At 34.9% G+C, this 23,310-nt stretch overlaps 2 protein-coding genes across 2 annotated transcripts; both read left to right on the forward strand.

Annotated features, from left to right (window-relative positions):
* The first annotated feature begins 10,502 nt into the window (after nt 1–10,502).
* Nucleotides 10,503–11,475, forward strand: LOC131655776 (uncharacterized). The gene has a single exon (XM_058925583.1). The coding sequence runs from the start codon at nt 10,580–10,582 to the stop codon at nt 11,291–11,293; it is 714 nt and encodes a 237-aa protein (XP_058781566.1). The 5' UTR covers nt 10,503–10,579; the 3' UTR covers nt 11,294–11,475.
* Nucleotides 11,476–12,986: 1,511 nt separating this feature from the next.
* Nucleotides 12,987–13,526, forward strand: LOC131655777 (uncharacterized). Its single transcript, XM_058925584.1, has one exon. It carries the CDS (start codon nt 13,043–13,045, stop codon nt 13,367–13,369), a length of 327 nt encoding a protein of 108 aa, XP_058781567.1. The 5' UTR covers nt 12,987–13,042; the 3' UTR covers nt 13,370–13,526.
* Nucleotides 13,527–23,310: the final 9,784 nt, after the last annotated feature.

The following is a 23,310-nucleotide window of genomic DNA, read 5'->3' on the forward strand; positions in this document are numbered from 1 at the left end:
TTGTCCTGGTGTTCCTTGGGATCCGACTCGAGGAAATGCTTGGCTACCACGTGGTGTCATTAAGCACTAATTCGCCCCTAGAACCTTAGTTGAACTAAACTTTGGCCTTTTAGAAAGTAGCGAGATGGCTGGCTTTGGTTCCGACTGAAGTTGGTTGATACTCGAAGCTACACTCATATGGACTGGACTTTCGGGACCTTTTCGGTTGGTGATTCGATCGCCGAACTGAAATAAGCGCCTTCGAGAAAGGTCAATGATATGAGCTCCCTAGAACCCGATCTTTATCTAGGACAGGTTGAACCAACTAAACTTCAGTGGGAGGGTACTTACCTTTGAACTTCATGCAAGCCTTTAAACCTAAGGCTACTTGTGTGACTTGTTTGTATTCATTATCTAACCGTTGGTTCTCTTGCAAGGTTTGTTTATACCCTAATCGTTTGGTTTCCTTGCAGGATTTGTTCATACCCTAACAGGTTTTGTGTGTAGGACTTACTTGTCCATATTACCTTATGCTTTTACCTAACATGCTGACTAACCTTTTTCAAGGATCTTAGGGATTCATAACACATACTTTCCAGGTACTATGGAAGGACTATCAAGAGCCTAAATTTATATCAAGGGGCAAGAGGATTTATTTTCCTCTAGCCAGATGCCTTCAAACTCAAGGGTACAATTCCTATCAAGGGGCAAGAGGATTTATTTTCCTCTAGCCACATGCCTTCCTATCAAGGGGCAAGAGGATTTATTTTCCTCTAGCCAAATGTCTTCAAACTCAAGGGTACAGTTCTTATCAAGGGGCAAGAGGATTTATTTTCCTTTAGCCACATGCTCTTAAGCTCAAAAGTACCATACCCTGAATCAGAGGCTATGACCCACTGGATATGGTGAGCCTGATTCTTAAAGAAGGACGTTCAGAGATGGAAGTCGTAGTTCTTCAACAAAGCTGCAACTACATTTCAATGTTGCAAATTGGGTTCCAAAAAGATCCTTGAAAACATTGCATATGCATTTGCATACATATCATTGCATAACAGGTTTCCAGACAACGAGCTTATCATTTTCTGCCTCAAATCCCTAAAGCTTGATACTTACAACTCCTTTGTGGCTTCGTCAGAATCTTCTTCTTAGAAGTAATCTGTAGTTCAGATACGAACACTTGGTTTGGTTTCCTCTCTGGGGCACTTGGTCAGTAGATCGATAATTGCCAACCAATCCGAGATAAGGTACAAGACTTGATTGATGCAAAGGCTATCATATTCACACTTGCAGGCCAAATTTGAAGTTCTCCTTCGACTCAATGGACCTTCTGAAGCAATAAGTCCATACGGAGAAAATCTCCTCAATGTTGGCAATTCGTAATTTCTCATACATTTTCATGCGTAATCTTTCTTGTTCTTGTTAATACTGTCTATATGCAATACTTGTTTGTTTTTGAACTATAATAACGATGCATTGGATGTGTTTGTTTTGTAAAAAATTCATTCGCTCTCGCTCTAATATGTTCTTATTTGCTTGTGATACCAAGCTCTCTGTGATAAAGCATGATGACTCTGAAGGGAGAATGACGAACACATAATACCAATAATCTCAAATGGTGTGCTTTCGAGTAAAACCCTGTTGATGATGTACAGGCATTGTTTCAAATTCCCAAACACTGGAGATATAAGGAAGTTAATCCCTTGTCAACCCCTTTGATCCTTGAAGTAGGAGTTTTCTCTTCTATACGAAAAAACCCTCATATTTAACCCAGGGGCAGGGTAGTGCTCAGTTAACTTGATCGAGCATTCAACATTCATCAGGAGCACGTATCCAAGGATACAACAATGGCTACCTTTCAAAATATTGAGGAAAAGTCAATACCAGAATGGTCATCCCTCGTCAATCAAAAAATGAGGCAGTCACAATATTTCCAATCAATCGAAGATGTCTCAGGGTCACATGATTTGTGCAAAAAAAAAAAAAAAAAAAAGAGAAAAGAATGAAAAAAAAGAAGAAAAGAAAAGAAAGTTTGCTGAGTCAACAACTCGAAACAAGTGACTTAGGCAAAAGTTAGGGCATCCCGCTGGACGTCAAACCCAGAATTCAAAAGAATTTGTCCAGGCAAAAGTTAGGGAAACAAAAAAGATCCTCAACAAAAGGGAAAAGTCGTGTGACCATAAATTCAAGATCATGTGATCAGACACCAAGAACAAGATGTATAGTGATTGCCATGACCAAACACCTCATTGATTCCTCAATCATCTCAAACTCCTCTTGAAGAATGAACGCTCACATCGAGTTAACTGAGCTTAGGTTGGAGAACATCACGAAGGGGGTGGGCACCAATAAAATTTCGAGCCTAAAAATCCTTTCTTCTAAAAACCGTGAACCTGGCCACGTTACAACCTTTAAAAGTCCTAATTGAGGCAGGGTTAATTCGAAAGCATACTGTAACGATAATACGGTAAACTGACTCCTAGGAGTTTTGCTAAACACTTGAGTTGGTATTGCGCCACCTTTCATAAAAAAAAAATCGATGTTTTGACATCCTTTCAAAAAAAAAATCTTTAAACTTCAAGACAAACATGAACTTTGCATTAAAATTATATTTCTCATACTAAACATTCTTTGCATATGAACAAGTACTTGACACCAGGAAAGCTTCCATCATGAACTGCAGATGAAAAAAAAAAAAAAATTTCCTCTCAAGGGACAAGTTGTCTTCAGAACTCCATTGAGTTCGAGCGAGAATATCTCAAATACTGATCACCCTCAGGGGCACAAAAAAAGTTGAATACCCTTTTGAGTAAGAGTTCACATATCTGGGGCAATCAAGTCAAGACTCGAAGACTCTCTCAGAAGCGTTGATCAATCAGGGGCATCGTTCCTAAACTCATGATACTGGGGCAGGTTACTTGTGGTAGCACAAATCTCAGGAAGCCCTCCCGACAGGCATGCTTTAGTAATGCTCCGAAAAGCAGAAAGATTTCCCATGACTGACTCAGTTGGCTAAAACACCAATGTGTACAAGGGGCACGACATGTAATTGTCCAATTCATCTGGGGCAGTCAAGTCGAGATTCAAATAATCTCTCAAAGGCGCTGAACAGACAGGGATTTATTTTCCCCGCAAAACATTGATACAATTTACTATCATCATTAACAACATTTGCATTCATACATCATACATCTCATGAAATATGCATAACAGTCTCATTCATTTCAAAAAACATACAATACATACATCATGACATTGCATAAAACTAACTTTATCTTTCAGGACGACCAATCGGTCAGGCTACTATCGTCAACAAAATTAAATACAGCCTAAAGTATGGCTCTTTCAGATATGGTCTAATGTACGACTCGTTCTGACATCCTTCATCAGATATGGTCTAATGTACGACTCGTTCTGACATCCTTCATCAGATATGGTCTAATGTACGACTCGTTCTGACATCCTTCATCAGATATGGTTTAATGAATAACTCGTTCTGATGTCCTACTTCCAGATATGGTCTAATGTACGACCCGTTCAGGTATTCCTCTTCAGATATGGTTTAATGAATAACTCGTTCTGATGTCCTACTTCCAGATATGGTCTAATGTACGACCCGTTCTGGTATTCCTCTTCAGATATGGTTTAATGAATAACTCGTTCTGATGTCCTACTTCCAGATATGGTCTAATGTACGACCCGTTCAGGTATTCCTCTTCAGATATGGTTTAATGAATAACTCGTTCTGATGTCCTACTTCCAGATATGGTCTAATGTACGACCCGTTCTGGTATTCCTCTTCAGATATGGTTTAATGAATAACTCGTTCTGATGTCCTACTTCCAGATATGGTCTAATGTACGACCCGTCCTGGTATTCCTCTTCAGATATGGTTTAATGAATAACTCGTTCTGATGTCCTACTTCCAGATATGGTCTAAAGTACAACCCGTTCTGGTATTCCTCTTCAGATATGGTTTAATGAATAACTCGTTCTGATGTCCTACTTCCAGATATGGTCTAATGTACGACCCGTTCTGGTATTCCTCTTCAGATATGGTTCAATGAATAACTCGTTCTGATGTCCTACGCCAGATATGTTCCGGAAGCCTGAACCCCGGATGACTTGAATGCTATGCCAGAAATGTTCCGGAAGCTTGAACCCCGGATAATCCGAAGTCTACGACAGAAATGTTTCGGAAGCTCGAACCCCGAAAATCTATGAATCTCTATCCGAGATATACGTTTGGAAGCTTGAACCCCAAACATTCTGAAGATCTATCATATACACACGCTGGGAAGCATGACCCCCCCCCCCCCCCCCCCACTCAGCTAGATGGCATCTCTAAGCCCATCTCCGCTAAAAATCCCTACATCCGCAAGGGCAAATTTCTTGGTATTCTAGTGTTCAATCCTCTTCCACCTTCAGATCACGATTGGCAGACGTGCCAATCTACCTCTTCAGGTTTAAGAAGATTGAACAGGGGCAGCTGTCATACCCCAAAATTTGCCCACACTTTTTAGTGACAAAAATTTTCAAACTTGTTTTCAAAATTGGATTTTATAAAATCTTGGGTTCATTTACATCTTGAATTTTATAAATATTCGATTCAAATTCTATTTTAAAATATAGTAGTTTACTTTTAAAATTTCTTATATTTTAATAAATAGAAAATGCTGGCCGATGCTTCATACACTTTCAATTGGCTTTTTATTTCAAATAAATAATATAGCTCAGTTGGTTAGGAAGTAAGGCTTACATACAAAAGGTCACGGGTTCAATTCCCGCTTGGTGCATTTCCATCTTTTTAAATTTTTTTTTTTTTTAATCTTTTTTGCACCTGGACGCACCTGGACACAAGTACGACCAGGTTCTTAATCTTGTGGATCAAGAAGGTCCATGGGCCTTTGGGTTGGATCATTTCCTTTTTAGGAATGGTTTTAACCTAATTCTCAGTCTATAAATAGAGCACTCCACACTCTTCCTTTCTCACTAACAATTTTCTAATCAACAATTTTCTAAACTTCCTCAACCATCAAACAACTTTTCTAACCCTGATCAACAACTTTTCTAACCCTGATCATCAACAATCACATCAACAATTTTTCAAAACCTCCTCCATCAACAATTTTCACAAATTTTTCTCATACGCTTTTCAATTTCTTTTCAAAAGTTTTCAATTTCTTTTAGCTTTTTGGCCAATGATGACACCTGACCTGAGGCCTCCCTCGTTTTAAAAATGATCTTTATAATGTTTTTGGCCAATGATTAATATATGAGGCCTCCCTATTTTATTTTCTAATTTATTTTTAATCGGATGACGATTTCTGATGGTTGTTTCTTTAACCCTTAAAGCTTTTTTTAGTCACGCACAAAACTTTGAGTAACCAACTTTCATCCATACTGCTATCCACCAAAAAAATTATTCTATATACACACTGTATATTTATCCCATTCATAACAAGAACCATGATTTTGTCTTATATATAAAATTCACGATTGTACATGTTCTAAAAAAATTTCGATTTTACTTTGATGTCTTGTTTTGTAAAACTACCTCACGTGTAATTGTTTTAGGCATAACCTCAGCCTTGTATATTTTAATTATTACCACTAACATCATGTTAATAACTTGCAAATTATTGTCACGCCATTTCAAACCATAAACTCAGATTTGTTCAAAGTTTTTGCAGGAAGTAATAAAACAAAAAATAAAAACAGTAGAGTAATTCTAACATGATTTGCACAAATTATCTCTTTTGTTTGTTTTTGTAGAAATAGAAAGATCAAGAACATGAAAAACAGAAGGGAGGTGTAACAAAAGAAAGGATTTTATTGTTGCCGTTTCAAATTGCAGATCCATCCGCGAGAACCCCTCCGTGAAACAAGCTCCGACGAGGACCTATGTCACACCACCACCATCATCGATCACCTCCAGCCGGACCACTCCACGTTGCTCGGAGATCCACCGTCATCGGAACCACTCCGGCCACAAGCGCGACCTTCTCCGCATCAACCTCGCTAACATCATCTGCATCAACCACCGCTCCAACATCAGACGGTACATTCGTTCATCTTTCGGCATCACCACCACCGCTCCAACATCAGACGGTACATCCTCACCAAACGTTCAACACAACAACAGCAACACCTGATCTTCATCGCGTTTTGGTCCCTCCGATTTGGTAATTTCTGTTACTTTGTGATGCTTCTGTTTGGTTTTGATGCTTCTGTTTGGTTTTGATGTAATTACAAGAACTGATTTTATGTTGTTAGACTTTGATATGAGAGAGGGAACCTTTTCATTATTGTTGTCTGGCTGGAAATTGATATGAGACAAAATAGAGCACAGAGGCTGAAAACGTGAATTGAAGAGGGTCGGTCCTCTTTACTTAGTTTTAGGGTTTATTTGATTGGGCCTGTGGTAAGAAGCCCACACGAATTTACTCACCCTGTACCTATATTCCGATCGCCACACCCCCTGGAGACAGATTCATAATATTCTTGGGCCTTCATGTACTTTGGGCCAGCGCCCTCATCCTTTTTACACCATCCTGCTTGCTATCTTCTGGCCCAATTTGTTTGTTTAATCATTTTTGGTTGCTTATTATTTCCTTTACTATTTTTCTTTTTTTAATTTGTTTGATACATCTAATAATACAAAAATATCTTTATTTTAGAATTAGACTTTTTATTCATTTCTTTCCCTATTATTTAGAATATCAAAAAGATTTTAGTTAATTTTAATTACTTTTAGAATCTAATATGTTTGTTTAGTTTAGATCTATTTGTCAATTTTTGCCATGATTAATTATTTATTCGTTATATCTCTTATTACCAGTTTTTTATATATCCGTGACTAACAGTTTCTTGCTTTTGTGAGGTGCTACCATCTTGAGGCATTCGAACTTTCTCGTGGACATTTTAATTTGTATATAATTATTTTCTGCATTTTTATCTGCTTATGAGATGTAATAGTAATTAGGATTCTTTTTCTCTTTCCGCACATCCCCGTTTTTAATTATGTACTCCCCATCCCGAAGCCATGTAATAGCGTAGGATTTATCTTTCTGCTTTTTACTTTCCGCACCATATAACTGTGATATACTGCTTAGATGTATGGCTAATAGGATTGTATGATAAGATTAAAATCAACCGTTAGATCACTAACTTCAAAGATCAAATTAACTGAAAACAACACACTCGCACTCATTCACCTCTAGGGTACGCCCCTCTTGGTTGCCTTACAAACTAATAATGGTCGTGTCCCTCGAAATGTAGAGGTACCAATAGCAAATTGTCCCTCGATTAAAAATCATCAAAGATCATGGTCCCTCGATGACCCTCAAAGTGTTGCCTACGAATACATGATCTGGTCCCTCGAATTGTTGCCTTCGATAAATGATGATAGTCCCTTCGGATTGCTAAGGTATCTCTACATGTTGCCTTCAACGACCTCGATGACCCTTCGATGACCCGCACGTCCAATATAACAAGGACTACCTACTCCTATATAGTATGGATAGTCCTGGGAACTTTAAAAATTACATAAAAAGACCAATCAATTAGGGTAGTGCTCTTAAACTGCCTAGCTCAATAAAAACATCTTTTCAATACTATTTCAAAATACTAAGGCTACGCATTTACGCTAAAGTCCTTATGCTCCTTTCAAAACAAACAAACAAACATGAGCTAAGCAAGTTAAGAGCCCGTAGATAACTACGGATGAAAAGGGTGCTTACACCTTCCCTTTTCATAACTTACCCCCCGAGCCCGTTTTCTTTCAAAAAAGGTCTTTTTCTGTACTTTTTACCTTTCCTAACATTGGACAAAATAAAAGTCGGTGGCGACTCTTGCTCACCGCAACATTGTTGCTTTTAAAAATAAAAGTCAGTTCACCGAGTTACAGCAGCTACTAAAGCGCTTTTAGCAAAAGCGCTCTCGTAGGGCTCGCTAAAAACAAAATTAATAAACAAGGAAAAATGATGCAAAAAAAGCGCTCTGGTAGAGGGAGTTATGAGAGCGCTTTTAAAAAGCGCTCTAGTAGGGGGGGTATGAGAGCGCTTTTAAAAAGCGCTCTGGTAGGGGGGTTATGAAAGCGCTTTTAAATGCGCTCTTATAGGGTGGGTGCTACGAAAGCGCTTTTGGAATAAAAGCGCTCTGGTAGGGGATGTTATTAAAGCGCTTTTGAAAAGCGCTCTGGTAGCCCATTTAAAAAATTATATATTTTACAAACACACGCGTTTTGTTTCAGATCTTTCTTCTTCCTTCGTTGCTCCGCCGTCCTCTCTCCGAAACCCTAGCAACCTCCGCCGTTCTTCTTCCTTTCAGATCCAAAACACACGAGTTTATGGTGAGTTGAGGTTCGTGTTGTTGCTGAGTTCGGTTTCGATTCTGAATCTACAAACCAAAACCGGGTGAGACCTTTCTGAGTTTATTTCTTATTCTCTCTTCCTCTCTCAAATTTCTGAAGGGTTTGTTTGATTAGGAAAGTGATGAACAAATGTTTGGGTTTGATGAATGTTTGTCTGGTTATGTTTGATGATGATTTGTGAATGGTTTTGTTTCTGATGAATGGTTTGCGTGTATGAGAAAGATGAACAATTAGGGTTTTTAGGGTTTTGGTTAGTGTTTGCGGCTGTGTATTGTGATTGTTGTTGGATGAATATGAACAATGTATTTACAGTTTCTGGAGAGGTTTTTCGAAGATGATGAACAGAATTTTTTTTAGGGTTTTTGGTTGTTGGCTCTACGGCTCTACGGCTGATTTTTTTTAGGGTTTTTGGTTGTTGGCTCAATTGACTTGTTCTTTTATCAAAAACTATTTTTATGTGCATGTGGTTGTTAATTGATTTCTTATAAATTGGTTTCTGTTCTGGTATAGCACTATTTTTATTATCTATTTTGTCTTTTGTTCGGAGATGAGGAAATTTTTGGTTGATAGAGAAAATATTGAGAATGTGAATGTTGTGTAAATAATCACGTTTTTCTATTGTAGGTTGAGCTTCAAACAGTGGATGGACTGGTAAAGGATAGAACACAATGTGCCCCTGCCGATTATGTTCCACAGAATATGAATCAAGTAATGTACCCCGAAGTCTTCTGTGGCAGGATCGTTCGGGGTACAGTTATTTGATTCATATTCTGTGACACAATACAACATAGCTCAGGTGACTACTGATTCTCCACTAAAGCATCAATACAACATAGCTCCAGATAATACAGGAAGCGTACATTGGTTGCATAAGAACTCGGAAGTTGTTTCCCATTTAGTTGTTTTGGTTTAGAAATATGTGAATTGGTTTAGTTGTTTTGGTTTAGAAATATGTATATATGTATTTTGATTTACATTAATGGTATATAATATAATACTTTTTTGTATATAATCGATATCGATTATAATGGTATATATCGATTTGAAATGATAAATTATAGGTTCATGAAAAAATACTGCCAAAAAATAGTAAATTACAGGTTCTGAAATATTGCTGCCAAAAGTGCAGGTTTAGAAATAATAAAAAGCATAAAAAAAAAAACGCAACATACGAAAGCGCTTTTGGAAAAGCGCTCTTATAGGGGTGGCTATCAGAGCGCTTTTTCCAGAAAAAGCGCTCTCATAGGGGGGGTATCAGAGCGCTTTTCTTGAAAAAGCGCTCTTAAAGGGGGGGCCTACCAGAGCGCTTTCTGAAGCGCTTTTGTTACCTACGCCAGCGCTGGCTTTCAAAGCGCTTTTAAGCGCTCTTAAAGCCCAAAATAAGCGCTGTCGTAGCCCTTGTACGGTGTAGTGAATTAACCACACAAACACAAAACCGACATTCTGACATGACACCAATCACATTGCATCATTTAATTTTGTCTTATTTAATTAATTATTAAATAGTATACTTTTTTGTTGTTTCCAAAACATTTTACACTAAAGATAGTTCTACCCAACTTTTTGTGTTGGGTAGATAAAAATTCACCTTGAAGAAAAAGTAAAAGTTAGACAACAATTAACCTTCCGTTGAAGATATGTAAAAAGAAAATTCCACATCATACTCTTATATTATAGATCATCGGAGTATAAATTAAAAATAATCTTATTTAACACACTTATTATGTGTGTTATCTAACCTTTGATTTGATGTACTGCACTGGTTTACTGCATTTGCATAATTTAATTGCTTTGGACAAAGTTGAATAATGCTCTATAAGAGGAACATATTATATTAAGCGGGTCCAATTATCCTGTAATCCTTAGCAGGGCCGATTTTAGGGTAGTAGTATGCTAATTTGTAATCTGCTTAAGAAGGTCTAGGTGTGATGATGTAAAGACTATGTATTGTTTTGGTCTAGTTTTCAAGCAAATGACAAAGTGAACCCTCTACAACCTATCATAGAAGGTGAGTAGTTATTCCCACTATGATGAAAAACAAAAAATAACAGATGTAAAGTCCCTTTAAAATGATGTCTTGATATTTCTGGAAGCATATATTCATATTATATAGTACTAGTGTATTACTAGTTGCCTATAAAAGGAAAATCCAAGATCACAACAAATTCACCATTCAAACAGCTATCATCAAAACTTGTGTGAATTGATACTTTCCCTTCCTCCAACAAGATGCAAAGCCGGAACATCAATGGATACCCACAACAGCAATACTATGATGATGATAGCAGATGGATGGAAACTAAGGCTCAACAGCTACAGAGCCAGGGTTATCCACAGACACAGCAATATCCTGGCATGAAGCCAGGTTATGGCAATGACTCTGATTACTCAAAGCCAAACCATCATGGCCATGACTCTAACAACAAAATGTATTATCAGGACAGCAAGCCTCATGGCCTTGATATGTATCCTCATCAGGACAGCAAGCCTCATGGCCTTGATATGTATCATCATCAAGACAGCAAGCCTCATGGCCTTGACTCTAACCATGATGTGTATCATCGCCAGGATAAGGTGCCTCACGGACTGGGAAATGGTTATGGCTATGATAACAACCATGGCCATGGCCATGGCAATGGCAATGGCCAGATATTCCCTTTTGGTGCTACTGCTAATCACTCACCTCAGCATGGTAATGGTGTAAGGCCATTCAATCACGGTGGTCGTGGCCAAAATGACTATGTGTCGGAGAATGAGTATGAAGTTTACAAGGAGGAGCGTCTTGGTTCTGGCGCGATGAAGAGGGATGAAATGAGATATGATGAGAGGCGTGGAACATATGGAGATGTTCGTCCGGCCAGTCCATATGGATACAATAATAACAGGAACAATCCTCTTGGTCATGGAGCAAACAAAGCCAATTGGACACTGAAAGGAGTCTAATATGCTTGGTTACTCTTATTACTACCTCTGGATCCAGTACTAATAAAATGTGTGCTTTATTTTCTGTTTTTTGTTGTAATAAGTTGCCTTGATTATGCATGGCGCTTCATATATATGATCAATGTTATCTGTAACTCATTATGAGGTTATAATAAGATATATGTGGACTTATATACTAGAAACTAGATGGTGTTTAATTATTTGCTTGCTTCAAATCGAACTCTTCGGCTCAATATCTATAGAAAGTTAGTTGAACATGTTCCACAACAAATGAAACTAATGTATACTGTCCTTCTGAGTTGTTATGGAGGCTTCAAGCATTCTGTATGTTTTCTGCCTTTTATTTGCATCACTTTGGTGTAATAATGCTAGTGATGCCTTCATAAGTCTGCTGTTGAAAAATCATCTTACCAAACTGCATTATTCACTTAACCGTCATTCGTACATTACAATCTGATTTTTGTAAGAGTTACATTAGCCTAAACACGATCACTTATTGCTTATATTCACGCATCATGTTCAAATATCCAATAGTCTTGAACACAAGAGTGTACTGGAAAAAAAACCTTAGTTTCACATATTGTTAAAATAGGGCTCGAGAGAGGCATATCTCATTTTACAAACAGGTTTCTAAGAATAAGTTACACAAAATATAAGAGCATAATATGGTATAAGAATTAAGAATCAAGAATGAGTAGTTTAATTTCAAATCAACAGCTCAGCTAAAATAGTGTGAAAATGCTACAGCAGCAAATCTGAGTCTTTCACACATACCATGGTTTTAAATTGCGGCTGCAATATTGCTGATGCGGTAGTCTCGACAACATCGGACTGTAATTGATGCGGTAATCGCATCGGACTGTAATTGCGGTGTGATTTGAAATCTCGCATCCTTCTACCTTAAGAAGCGTATCAAATAACTTCGCCCGGATTTCTTCAAGTATTTTCGTCAAAACTCAAATTTTAGAACCTCGACTTAATTTATTTCTGAAAAATCTTAATATTAAGTGATTTTACTGGTATATTTCAAACTCTTCTCAATCAAAATTCGCCCTGCAACGGCCGCAATACGTATCGCAGCAATTGCAATAACTGCAATCACAACACCCGCATCCACGATCAAACTGCAATTTAAAACTAAGGAAATGATTAATAGTATAACAACTTTTCTGCCCAACATAACCACAATCAATCACATATTACCATTTCATTTAATCAATTTAGTCCTGTCAAAAGTTTCAGATTCATTTTCTTATCTTTTCCCTTTCCTTTATATATATACCATTCTTGTCTCCAATAAGTTCATATAAATCTTTGTGAAACAACTTGATTCCAAATGCTAAAGAGCTTAAAGACAAAATATGACCCACAACCACAAATGAGCACAAGTTTTGTATTCTCAGCAAAAACAAAATTAATCATTATCATAGACCATCCCCAAAAATGCTAAACGAATAAAACTGAATGATGGTGGTGGTCTAGGATTCGTTTTCAAGACCATAACTCCGAATCTTCTCTTGATGAAATCATCTTAATGTTTATAGTGAAGTATCAGATCCGCCACCATATAATTACTGAATATATAAGTTGAAAATAAACCACACGGAACAAATATCCACCAGAGAAAAAGGATAAAATAATGATAACGAATAATCATCAATCACTCAAGTAAGAATAAAACTGAATAAATACAAGATGAAGAGGTAGTAAGTAGTAACACAAACACAACCTCAAAACAACCACTAGCAAATGGAAAACGAAAACATTGTATACCGAGGATGGTGTCCTTCAAACTCTTACAATTACGAAGTCCATGAAGTAACCGAGCCTATGCTTCGCAAGCGCAATGATCGCCCAAGATATCATAAGAAAGGTCATGTGGCATTCAAAACCGTGCTAGAGGAGCCTATAACGCCAGTAGTAGAAGAAGAACAACAACAAGTTGTGGCAGAAACTGAGAATAATATTGAGCGTGTGAATTCATTTCAGAGTATTGATAATAAAGCTGATGCGTTTATTAGGATGGAGCACAGGAGGCTTGAATTGGCCAGACTCAGGTCTTTGGGCGTTGCCTGATTGATACCTTCTATTTGTAGCTACTAGCTAGGTGTTAGCTACAACATACAAGGTCATGTCGAGGTTTATCATTTATACGCATAAGAAAAATATGAAATAATTTCAACCTTATGTATTCCTATGAAATAACCTTATGAAATAATACATCAAGTTCTTACTTTTGTAGTATGTGTTGAATAACTTGTTATAACTAGCATTCGCACGAGTTCTCGGGGCGCGCATTTATTTCAGATATACATTTTTTAAATAGAAAAAATGTCTGATATCTATAAAAAAAAATTATTAAATGTATAAAAAAATGTTTGGTATCCGTGAAAAAATAATAATTAAATGTATAGAAAAATGTTTGGTACCCGTGAACAATAATAGTTAAATGTATAGAAAAATGTCAGATACCCGTGAAAAAAATAATTGAATATATAGAAAAATATTTAATACCCGTGGTAAAATAATAATTAAATATTTTAAAAAATAACTTTATGTTCTCATTAATGTTCAATATTTTGATCTGTAATTTGACAAATCCGTTAAATTCAATATTTTGAACCATCACTTTATGTTCAGTTATAATTATTTTAATTTGGTGTTAGATAAAAATAAAAATTATCATCTTAGTAAAATACTATTTTCAACATCGAAATCATTATTTTTAAATATGTGTAATTATAGGTAAACAAATTATTATTTCATATTCTCTTCAAGATAATAATTTTTGTCAAATATCTCATTTTTGTTTATCAACGAATTAAAATATATACAGACAAGCACTATGGAATTTTCTTTCTAAATCAATGAGAATTATGTTTAATTCCCTCCATATCTTTCTTTCAGAACATACTACCTTTTATGCTTTTAAGATTCATTGATTTAAGACTATAAACAACAACGCTAACGACCTAAAAATATAGTAAGAATACCATATCTTATGATCTAAATAAGAAAAGCAAAATATTTTTTTCAAAGTAGTTATTATATCTAAAAGATATTTTAAAACTAAAAAAAATTGTATCGAATTTTTAATTTTTGAAAGAAAGACATCAATAAAATTATATAACCAGAAATAGGTAAAAATAAAAGAAGTTGAAAAAAGTTAAATAAAACATTAAATTACATAAATAATTCGATTTTTTATTTGTTTAAATGTATTAATATTTTACACAATAATCGATTTAGTTAAATCAATGCGGTTGTCATCAATCGTTAGTTGGTCTAGTGGTGATTGGCGTTAGACTTGGTAGGGAGAACCACTGATAAACCAAAAAAAAAAAATCAATTTGATTGCCAAAACCAATGTTTTTATAATCAAGACTACTAATTAACTTTATGCAACTCCTGCTGCAGTATTGTATTTGTCTAACAACTCCATTGTACACGTACGTTCTCGAGCCAACTCTGTCTATTGAAAGTACTGCTTTTGCGTATCACACTTAGGGCTGTATTTGGTCCATGGGATCCGAGAACCGGATCGGTGGAATCGATTCATTGGATCGACCAAATGTTATTCGGTCCGGGAATGGGTAATTTTTTTATCCGATACCAAAATTGGATACTATATTGGATACTTATTGGATACTTTTGTCGGATATCCGAAGTAATGGTCCAATTTCGGTCTAAAAAATTGATCCATCACTATTTCGGTCTGGTCCGGATTTACCCGATAATATTTCGGTCCGGCTCTCGGGATAGCAAATACCCAGACCGAACCGGACTAAAAACAGCCTTAATCACACTGCACAAGATTTCTAATATATTTAGTTTAATGTACCAACACACTATATTTAGTACACTATGAAAAGACTATCGATATAGTGAAAATGAAAGAAAAAAATACATACGCAAGAGACAGTATGAACTTGCAAGAGACACCGTAGATTTGACTTGTACGAGTATAATCTATCATATATTATATTAAATAATTTTTATAATATGAAATGATAAAATATTATATATATATATATATATATATATATATATATATATATATATATATATATATATATATATATATATATATATATATATATATATATATATATATAATATTTTAAGTTAAGAGGATACAATACAATAATAAACTATTATATTACTCACTCCAATTATTCTTATTATGACTTTATTAGGGAACCTTTGCGGTTCTTGTCATAATATTAATTGGTATGTAATTTCTTTGTTTTTTCTTTGTCGGCCTTGTGCCGCTCTTTTGTAAACAAGTTTGAGAACTCTTAGTTCTCCGTTTAATATTATCTTGTTTACTAAAAAAAATAGTATATATACTATTTTAACATGATATGATGACATCCAGTAAAATTCATATTTTCTTATTAAAACATATTTTAACAACGATCAATTTTGACTTGTTTTATTATAACGATGATGACAATAATATTAATAATGATTATAATAATAATAATAATGATAAAGGACATTAAATTAAAATCAATAATAGAATTTTTTTCAATCTCAATATTTAAAAAAATTACAAAAATAGTCACATTATTTCATAACTATAAAATTTAAAAAATATATAACAAATTCCAAAAAATAAGAGAGAACAACTAATAAAAATAAAAAGAAGTGAAAATAATGTTAAGGGATTGTCCATGTTATTTAACCTTTTTTCGTTTTCTTATCAGTAACCTGAAAAAACAAAACAAATAAAAAAGATGTTAAAAAGATTTTAAAAAAAAAAAAAGTGGCATGAATATCAAAAATAGAAATAGAAGATCTATAATTTATGGAAGAAATAGATAAGAGATTTCCTTTTGATATTATCATTAATGCTGATATTTCCTACCACTACATAAACATCATTATCATTGTCATTTTGGTGTGACCTTTTTTGACTTGAATGTGAACCTGCACACATATTTCAATCCCTTTTCAAATTGATACATAGATTATGTAAAACAAAATAAATAATTATTATTCACTCTAAATAAAACATAAATAAAGGATCAGGAACAAATAACAATCAATCTTAAAATAGAAACAAAATTGCACATAATTTTTTTTAAAACAATATAAACACAATAAAGAATATTGATCAGACTTCATTTTCAACAAAAATAATCAAATAAAGAGATCTGCAGAATATTTTTTCCTAAGATTCTGATCCTCAAATATGTAAAACACAAAACCAACAAAAAAAGTAGAATAAAAAGAAGTATAAAAAATTACATCAAGGAGATGGAATAGAATCCAGATCCAAAATGTAATCAGCTATTTTTTAAGATCTGAGTCAAAAAAATATAAGACAAACAAAAACATGAGTTTCAATCTATGATACACCAAATAACTTTTAAATTTGGAAAACAAGGAAGTTATATGTTCGGAAGCAAATGTGATAAATTTAAAAGCATGATTCTGCCAAAAGTTTAAATATGTTTCTTTTACGTAAAGCACCAATATATTTATAAGTAACTTAGACCATCATGAATATTATAGTCCAGGTCCACGTGGTAGGTATACATGATATCAATGATCTCAGTCTATTCAGTTGCAGTCATGTGGAATGCACGAGATATCTTAAATGTAATTTAGTGAGTTATATCAGGTGCTCGATCAGCACATGGACTACGTCATCAAGTTATGAGACTTCCTTAAATATAAGCCAGGTGCTCGGCACGTTGTAACCTTTTATAATCTCAATGAAGAGGGAGTTTCGTGAAGATTTTTTTCTTTGTTGATCTCCATAGCTCGTGCATTTTACATAAATAGTAATGTAAATTTAATCAAGAGGCATAGTCGCTGCTTATTGGTCTTGGTGAGGTAGGTGTTGGTTGGCTTTAGCTTCGTCATGAGTCTTTCTCTACAGATGTCAGTTCAGAATAATTTGTTTTAACTACTAGAGACTTAATTGTCATGTCACTTAACTTTACTACGAGAGAGGCTACATTAATCTCATTGCCTCTTTTATCATTCTTTTGGTCACATTACAGATTCTTGTATATCCTTTTTCCCCATACAAGTCAGCGCATATTTTCACCGGCTGGTCGTGGATGTTGTGAAACTTTAGCTTGAGATGGAACGGAGAAGTCACTGCATCTAGAGTTGCTGCGAAAGGCATGCCTAAAATACAATTGTAGACACTTTTGCAAGAAACCACTAGGAATTACAAGTTCTTGTCCTGGTATCTCTTCCTTATCCTAGGTTTACCATAAGCTCAAATTATCACTAGGAACAACTTACTATGTCATTGAAAACTTGCAAGTCGGATCCTTCAAATGGTCACTACTTTTCCCTCTTCAGTATTAGGTTTTCAAAGAACTTTGCATACATAATGTCGCAATAGCTTGCCCCGTCAATGAGAATCTTGGAGATGTCAAAACTGACAATGATTGTTGTGATAACCATAAGAAAGATCTTGCTTGGGATCCCGACAACTTTTTTACTATCCCAGAATCCAAAGGATAGGTCTTTTTGGTTCCCCGGTCAACATCTTCCTCTCTTCTTTGCTTGTGGTCATGAGCTCGACTATTATCCTTTTGATCATCCCCTTAAAGGGATTATTTTTCCTTGGAAGAATGCAAGTAATAGATACAATAAACTGGTTCTTTCCCTTCTGACCTTCCTCATCTTCGCTATTGTTGTCTTTTACCCCATTTTTTCACAGTGACAGCTTCAATAGCTATCTTGGGGAATGAGTTTTCTCTTCAAAGAGAATGTTTCTTCTTTGTTGAATTTTCTCGTATCCTATGTCTTCTCTTATTGTATCGGCGTCCCTTTCAGTCACCATTCTTGGTGTACTCGTTCTGTCTTTCTTTCTTGATCGTCTTTTCTATCACATCCTTTAGATGGATGCATTCATGTGTGTTGTAACCGTGAATCTTGTGAAAATTAAACGATAATATTTGGATTTATTTATCCTAGATGATTCTCTGACCTATTAGGGGCTTATGATATCGAATTCCTTGAACTCAGTATTAATTTGCACATTGTTTCTAGAATTTCTCCCTTGAAGTGTTCATAAGAATGTAGGTGTTGAACTTGGATTGGGGTATGCGGTCCCCATCTTATCTACACCTAACATTATCTCTTTTTTGTGCTTGGCCATGCCTAAAGTTCTATACTTCTCGGTCTGTATCTCCCGCTTCATCGAGGAGATCCTTTTTATATTCGATATAGGGTTGAGCTATATTTAACAAATCACTTAGATTACAAGCTCCCTCGAATCCAACTTTTTTCCAAAACATGCACTCTATCTCAAACCCATCTTAAACATTCAGTGTTTTAGTTTGTCATATATGCCCCCCCCCCCATTCGCTTCTCCTTCCGCTTTTGGGAAGTAGTCAATGAAAATATGCAAGGTATCCTTCTTTCCTTGAGTATCCCCATAAAGCACGTTCATAGTTACGGATTGCCTCTTTCGAGCATTAAATTGGGTAGTTGTTAGAATCCAAAATGTGGATAATTGTTGATAACTTTTGTGGTATTTTGATAACTTTTCTCAATTCTTTTCCATTTAATTATGGTTCGTAATCGTGTAAATAAATAAAGCCGAGTTTAGTAGTAAATATATTATTTATAAGCTTTTCTTATGTTTTTTGTAGGTTTTATGCATTTTGGGAAGTATTAGGAGGTATTGAGACATTTTGGAGCAAGTTTGGAGGCCAAGGGAAGAAGTTTTGTTCAGCAAGGGACGCTCAGCGGCGTGTAAGCGCGCTTTCCAGAAGCGAGAGGAAAATTTTGTTCAGCAAGTTCCGCTAAGCGGCCTCAGCCCGCTTAGCGGCCTCTAGCGTGGAAGCAGATATTTTGTGAGGTCCGCTTAACGGCCGTCTGGGCGCTAAGCGGAGGTACTTTTTCAAGTGACTACTTTTAGGCACTTAGAGATATTTTGGGAGAATCTTATCTTGTTCTTTCAATTCTTACCAACCACACACTCTAGGGCAAGAGAAGAGGAGAGAAAAACTCTTAAGTATTCAAGATTTCTCAAGCATATTTCTTCATCATCTTTGGATTTCTATGCTAGGAGATCTTGTGTTGATGTTTGTTGTTGAAGCTATGGATAGCTAAACTTCACATGTGTCAAGATTAGAGGTAGTTAGCTTGTATAGTATGTATTTGGCTTGATCTTTTGTATATGAACCTTGTTGATGATTAATATATGGTGAATATCTTTGTATTCATGTTTATATGTTGTTTTGATACACTATTGAGAGATATGTTTCAAATCTTGACCAAAAGGGTATTCATCTATCAATAATCAAACTCTAGAGATAGATTTGTGAGTTGATAATCACTTGTATCAAACTTTAAAGGTTATTATGTCAATTGTCGGCATGAGAGATCATCTGACAGTTAATATAATAACAATCACGATACTGCTTTAGAGATAAACGGTGTCAAGAGGATACGTGATTGTATTAATCATTGATATGTTCATATACATGATCATTAAAGTATATACAAAAGCAAGCTAGCGAAAACTAATCTTGACACAGTTTTACTAAACCGTTTTTAAACCTTATTTTATCGTCTTTCTTTTCTTTTCATGCTAATTATCTTTAATGTCACTTAACAAAACCAGAATCTTAACTCAAAACATACTAAACTGTAGAACGGCGGTAATGTCGCATCAATCCCTGAGGAGACAATAGAAAAATACTTATCCTATATTTTTTAACAGTAGTGAAGGTTTCACAGAAGTCCTTCCACGAATCTACGATCCAATTCATGAGAATTTTGAATAGAGTCATTGTAACTCTGATCAGGGTTAGTGCGAAAAGCTTGCACTTTACTGCCCCTTAGGCATGGTAGTAATCCATCCTATTATCCACATGTTCAACATGTTTGTTTGAATCTTTAGTTTCGTTAAGGCTCTGCAACTTTTGAAACTTTTCCAAAGACTTAGGATTTTATTGTTGAGGATATGGATCGATAGAGGGTTCTTCTTTCATTTCGAAGCTGGAGCATTTGTGTCATATCTTATCGTCCTTCGAGGATGACGTGACGGTGAGAGATGAGAACGGAGAACCTCGGGAGGAGTATGACTTCCACTTTGTCCTTGGAACCTGTGGAGATTTGTTGACTTTAAGACTTCCCTATGTGGTGTAGCTATGCTAACAGGAACCGACTCTGTCATGGTGGCTTGATCGCGCTAGAAGACTTCCTTCCACACAGTATTGTCTCTTGGTGGATCATACTAAAGATTCTCTTCAATCCTTAGAATTCTTTTTGTTAGGACCCATGAATTATGTCGTTGCATCAGATAGTAGAGTAGACATTGTTTTTCAAGTTTATTGCTCCCTGGACTCTAAGGTTCTCTTGCAAAAGCTGAAGGCTTTGGAACATTTTTGTCCTAGTATAACAGACAAAGGAGGAAGTCAATTCAATTTTTTCCTCGGTAAGGCTATTGTGTGAAATTGAAGAATGCAATGGCCTAGAATGTTCATTTTTCAAATCGTAGAGGAGCATAATCTTGTTATGTAGGCCTAGAAGAATACGCCGCCATAACTAGATTTTCTTCTGAAGGGGAATGAGAAGAAATATGTGGAATTATTTGCCTGCAGGAATTAAGAAGTGATCAAAGCTCATAGATAAGTAGAATTTATTTAGCCCTGGTGATGTAATGATTTTGATGATGACAACACCCTAAGTAGTAACAACACTTGAAGTTATGTTATCAACGCATGGGAAAAAGGCAACTACTAAAGCTAGATCAAGCGGTTAAAGATGCACAAGGTGGTTGATCAAGCTATTCTTCTAAATCAAGCTAAACAATTAAGGTTTATGATCACTAGTGATATCTTTACAACACTTTGATGATGGTGAGTGACTTGAAGTTATATCAAGCCTCATCCATGAGAATATTCAAGTGAAACACTCGTATAATTGGTATATCAGCAAAAAAAGACTTGAAGCTTTAGAATGTGAAAGAGAGGAAGTGTAAAAGCATGTATGATCATGTCCATCTGAATGATCATTGTATTGTAAAAACACAAGGGCATTTCTGGAAGTATTCTAGCTAAGTTGCACACATATTAAAAACTATTTTTAAACCTTTATGTTTCAATTAAAATCGCCAAACATGTTTATGGAGTCTAGCCAGTTAACTAGAAAATTGTTATATTGATTAGAAGTTTTTTAATTGTTTAATTAGTTAGATATTTATCCTAAGTTTTTTAATTGTTTAATTAGTTAGATATTTATCCTAATCGATTATAGATAAGGGATAATCGAGTCAATAATCAATTGTAACAGTATCTTAATGAGTTGTAACGGGTGTCTATCAAAACGTTCCAATTTATGCACCAAAAACTGGTTATTACAAATACCTAATTGATTAGCTTATTGTTGGGTGAGAATATAGAGTAGGAAAACAGTATAGAGGAATGAATAGACTAAAAACAAAGTTTCAACTAACTATCCAAAATTAGAATAGTATAGGTTTTTCAAAGTTGCACGCAGAAGATTTAAAGCTAAAATATGAGAATTATACTTTTATTGACTTTTGATTACTTCAAAAAAGACACAATTCACAAAACTCAAAGATTGTTTACAATAAGTAATTGAACTATTGTATGTTACACAAGATGTGTCTTTTGTGATATTTCAATTTTGATCGGATTCTAACAGCACTAGTAACACAAAATTTAATCACCACTAAAGCTCGGATAGGTTCCAATTCTAAAAATAATCTAACTTTATGTAATAAATTGCTACCAATTAAATAAGTTATAAACTACGCTAAGAATTGAAAAATCTTAGCATGCAATATCCTACCAAAATTAATATAATTTGGCGTTCATCCATGCTTTGCCTACTGCACTCTTCAATGGTTATTCATTGGAACTTGCTTTGTTCTTTTTTTTTTATTTTGACAAATATTGCAAGAGTTCATAAAATCGCTTATTTACAATAATGTCAAGAAAAATAAATCTCCTATATAGATCTTGACTTGTATACAACGTAACGCCAATCAATTACAATAAAAAATACAAGTTAAAGATGAGATAAACTTTACCCGATCTTCAAGAATGATTAGTTTCAAGACGGTGTCTCCCTAAATCTCTCATGATCAAGATCTGAAATAAAAAATACAGGTTAAATATGAGAGAAATTCAATTGCAAGAGTTTTTACACTTTCAAAAATAAGATGGTGTTGATTTCAATAAAATCACAATGAAAGATGTTTTCCACTTATGATTTGTTTCATGAAAAATGATGACAATGTGATTTTATATGTGCTTGAGATTAAGTACAAAAATGGATGAAAAAAGTTTGTTAGATTCGAGTCAAGTGCATTTCATGATTTGAGTTAAACGAGCAAGTAGTGTGAAACAACATCTCATAAAGAAAGTGACTCATTTTCCTGTGATTAGACTGTGATTCGAATCATGTATTGTGATTAGACTGTGATTCGAATCATGTATTAAGCCTGATTCAAATCAGAGAAGTCAGTGGCTACCAGGAAATTTCGAGTCGTGCATAAACTGTGATTCCAATCACAGAGTAACATAATTCAAATCAGATGTAATCTGTGATTCAAATCATAGACACCAAAATTCAAATCACACACAAGAAATCTTTTTTTTTTAAGTTTTTCAAAATAGTTTGAGATTTCATTCTCCACATGAATTCAATTGATATTACCTATGGTTCTTATTTCATTAACTCAGGCTATTGAATTAAACCATCATGATCAAAACTCAAATATAACAATTGATTTATGCATGCTAAAAAAATGAATAAACGAATTGATTCAAACTTGATTCGAAGATGTGCAATCATGAAGGAGACTCAATAAATGATAATAAACAAAAGCGATAAAACAAGCAAAAAAATTACCGTATTGGAGGTGCTCCACCTAAATGTGTTAGGGACATGCAACTTTAGTCTCTCCCCGGAGATATGCATCTTCACTTATCGATTAGAAAATTTATTTTTCCGATAGATTATTTTCTAAAAATACACAATTTCATAGCCTATAAATAAAAGGCTTC

This window comes from Vicia villosa, linkage group LG3 (genome assembly GCF_029867415.1).
Source record: "Vicia villosa cultivar HV-30 ecotype Madison, WI linkage group LG3, Vvil1.0, whole genome shotgun sequence".
Classification (NCBI taxonomy): domain Eukaryota; kingdom Viridiplantae; phylum Streptophyta; class Magnoliopsida; order Fabales; family Fabaceae; genus Vicia; species Vicia villosa.

Coding starts and splice junctions, on each gene's coding strand:
- LOC131655776 (XM_058925583.1), top strand. CDS start 10,580: ATGCAAAGCCGGAACATCAATGGATACCCACAACAGCAATACTATGAT.
- LOC131655777 (XM_058925584.1), top strand. CDS start 13,043: ATGGAAAACGAAAACATTGTATACCGAGGATGGTGTCCTTCAAACTCT.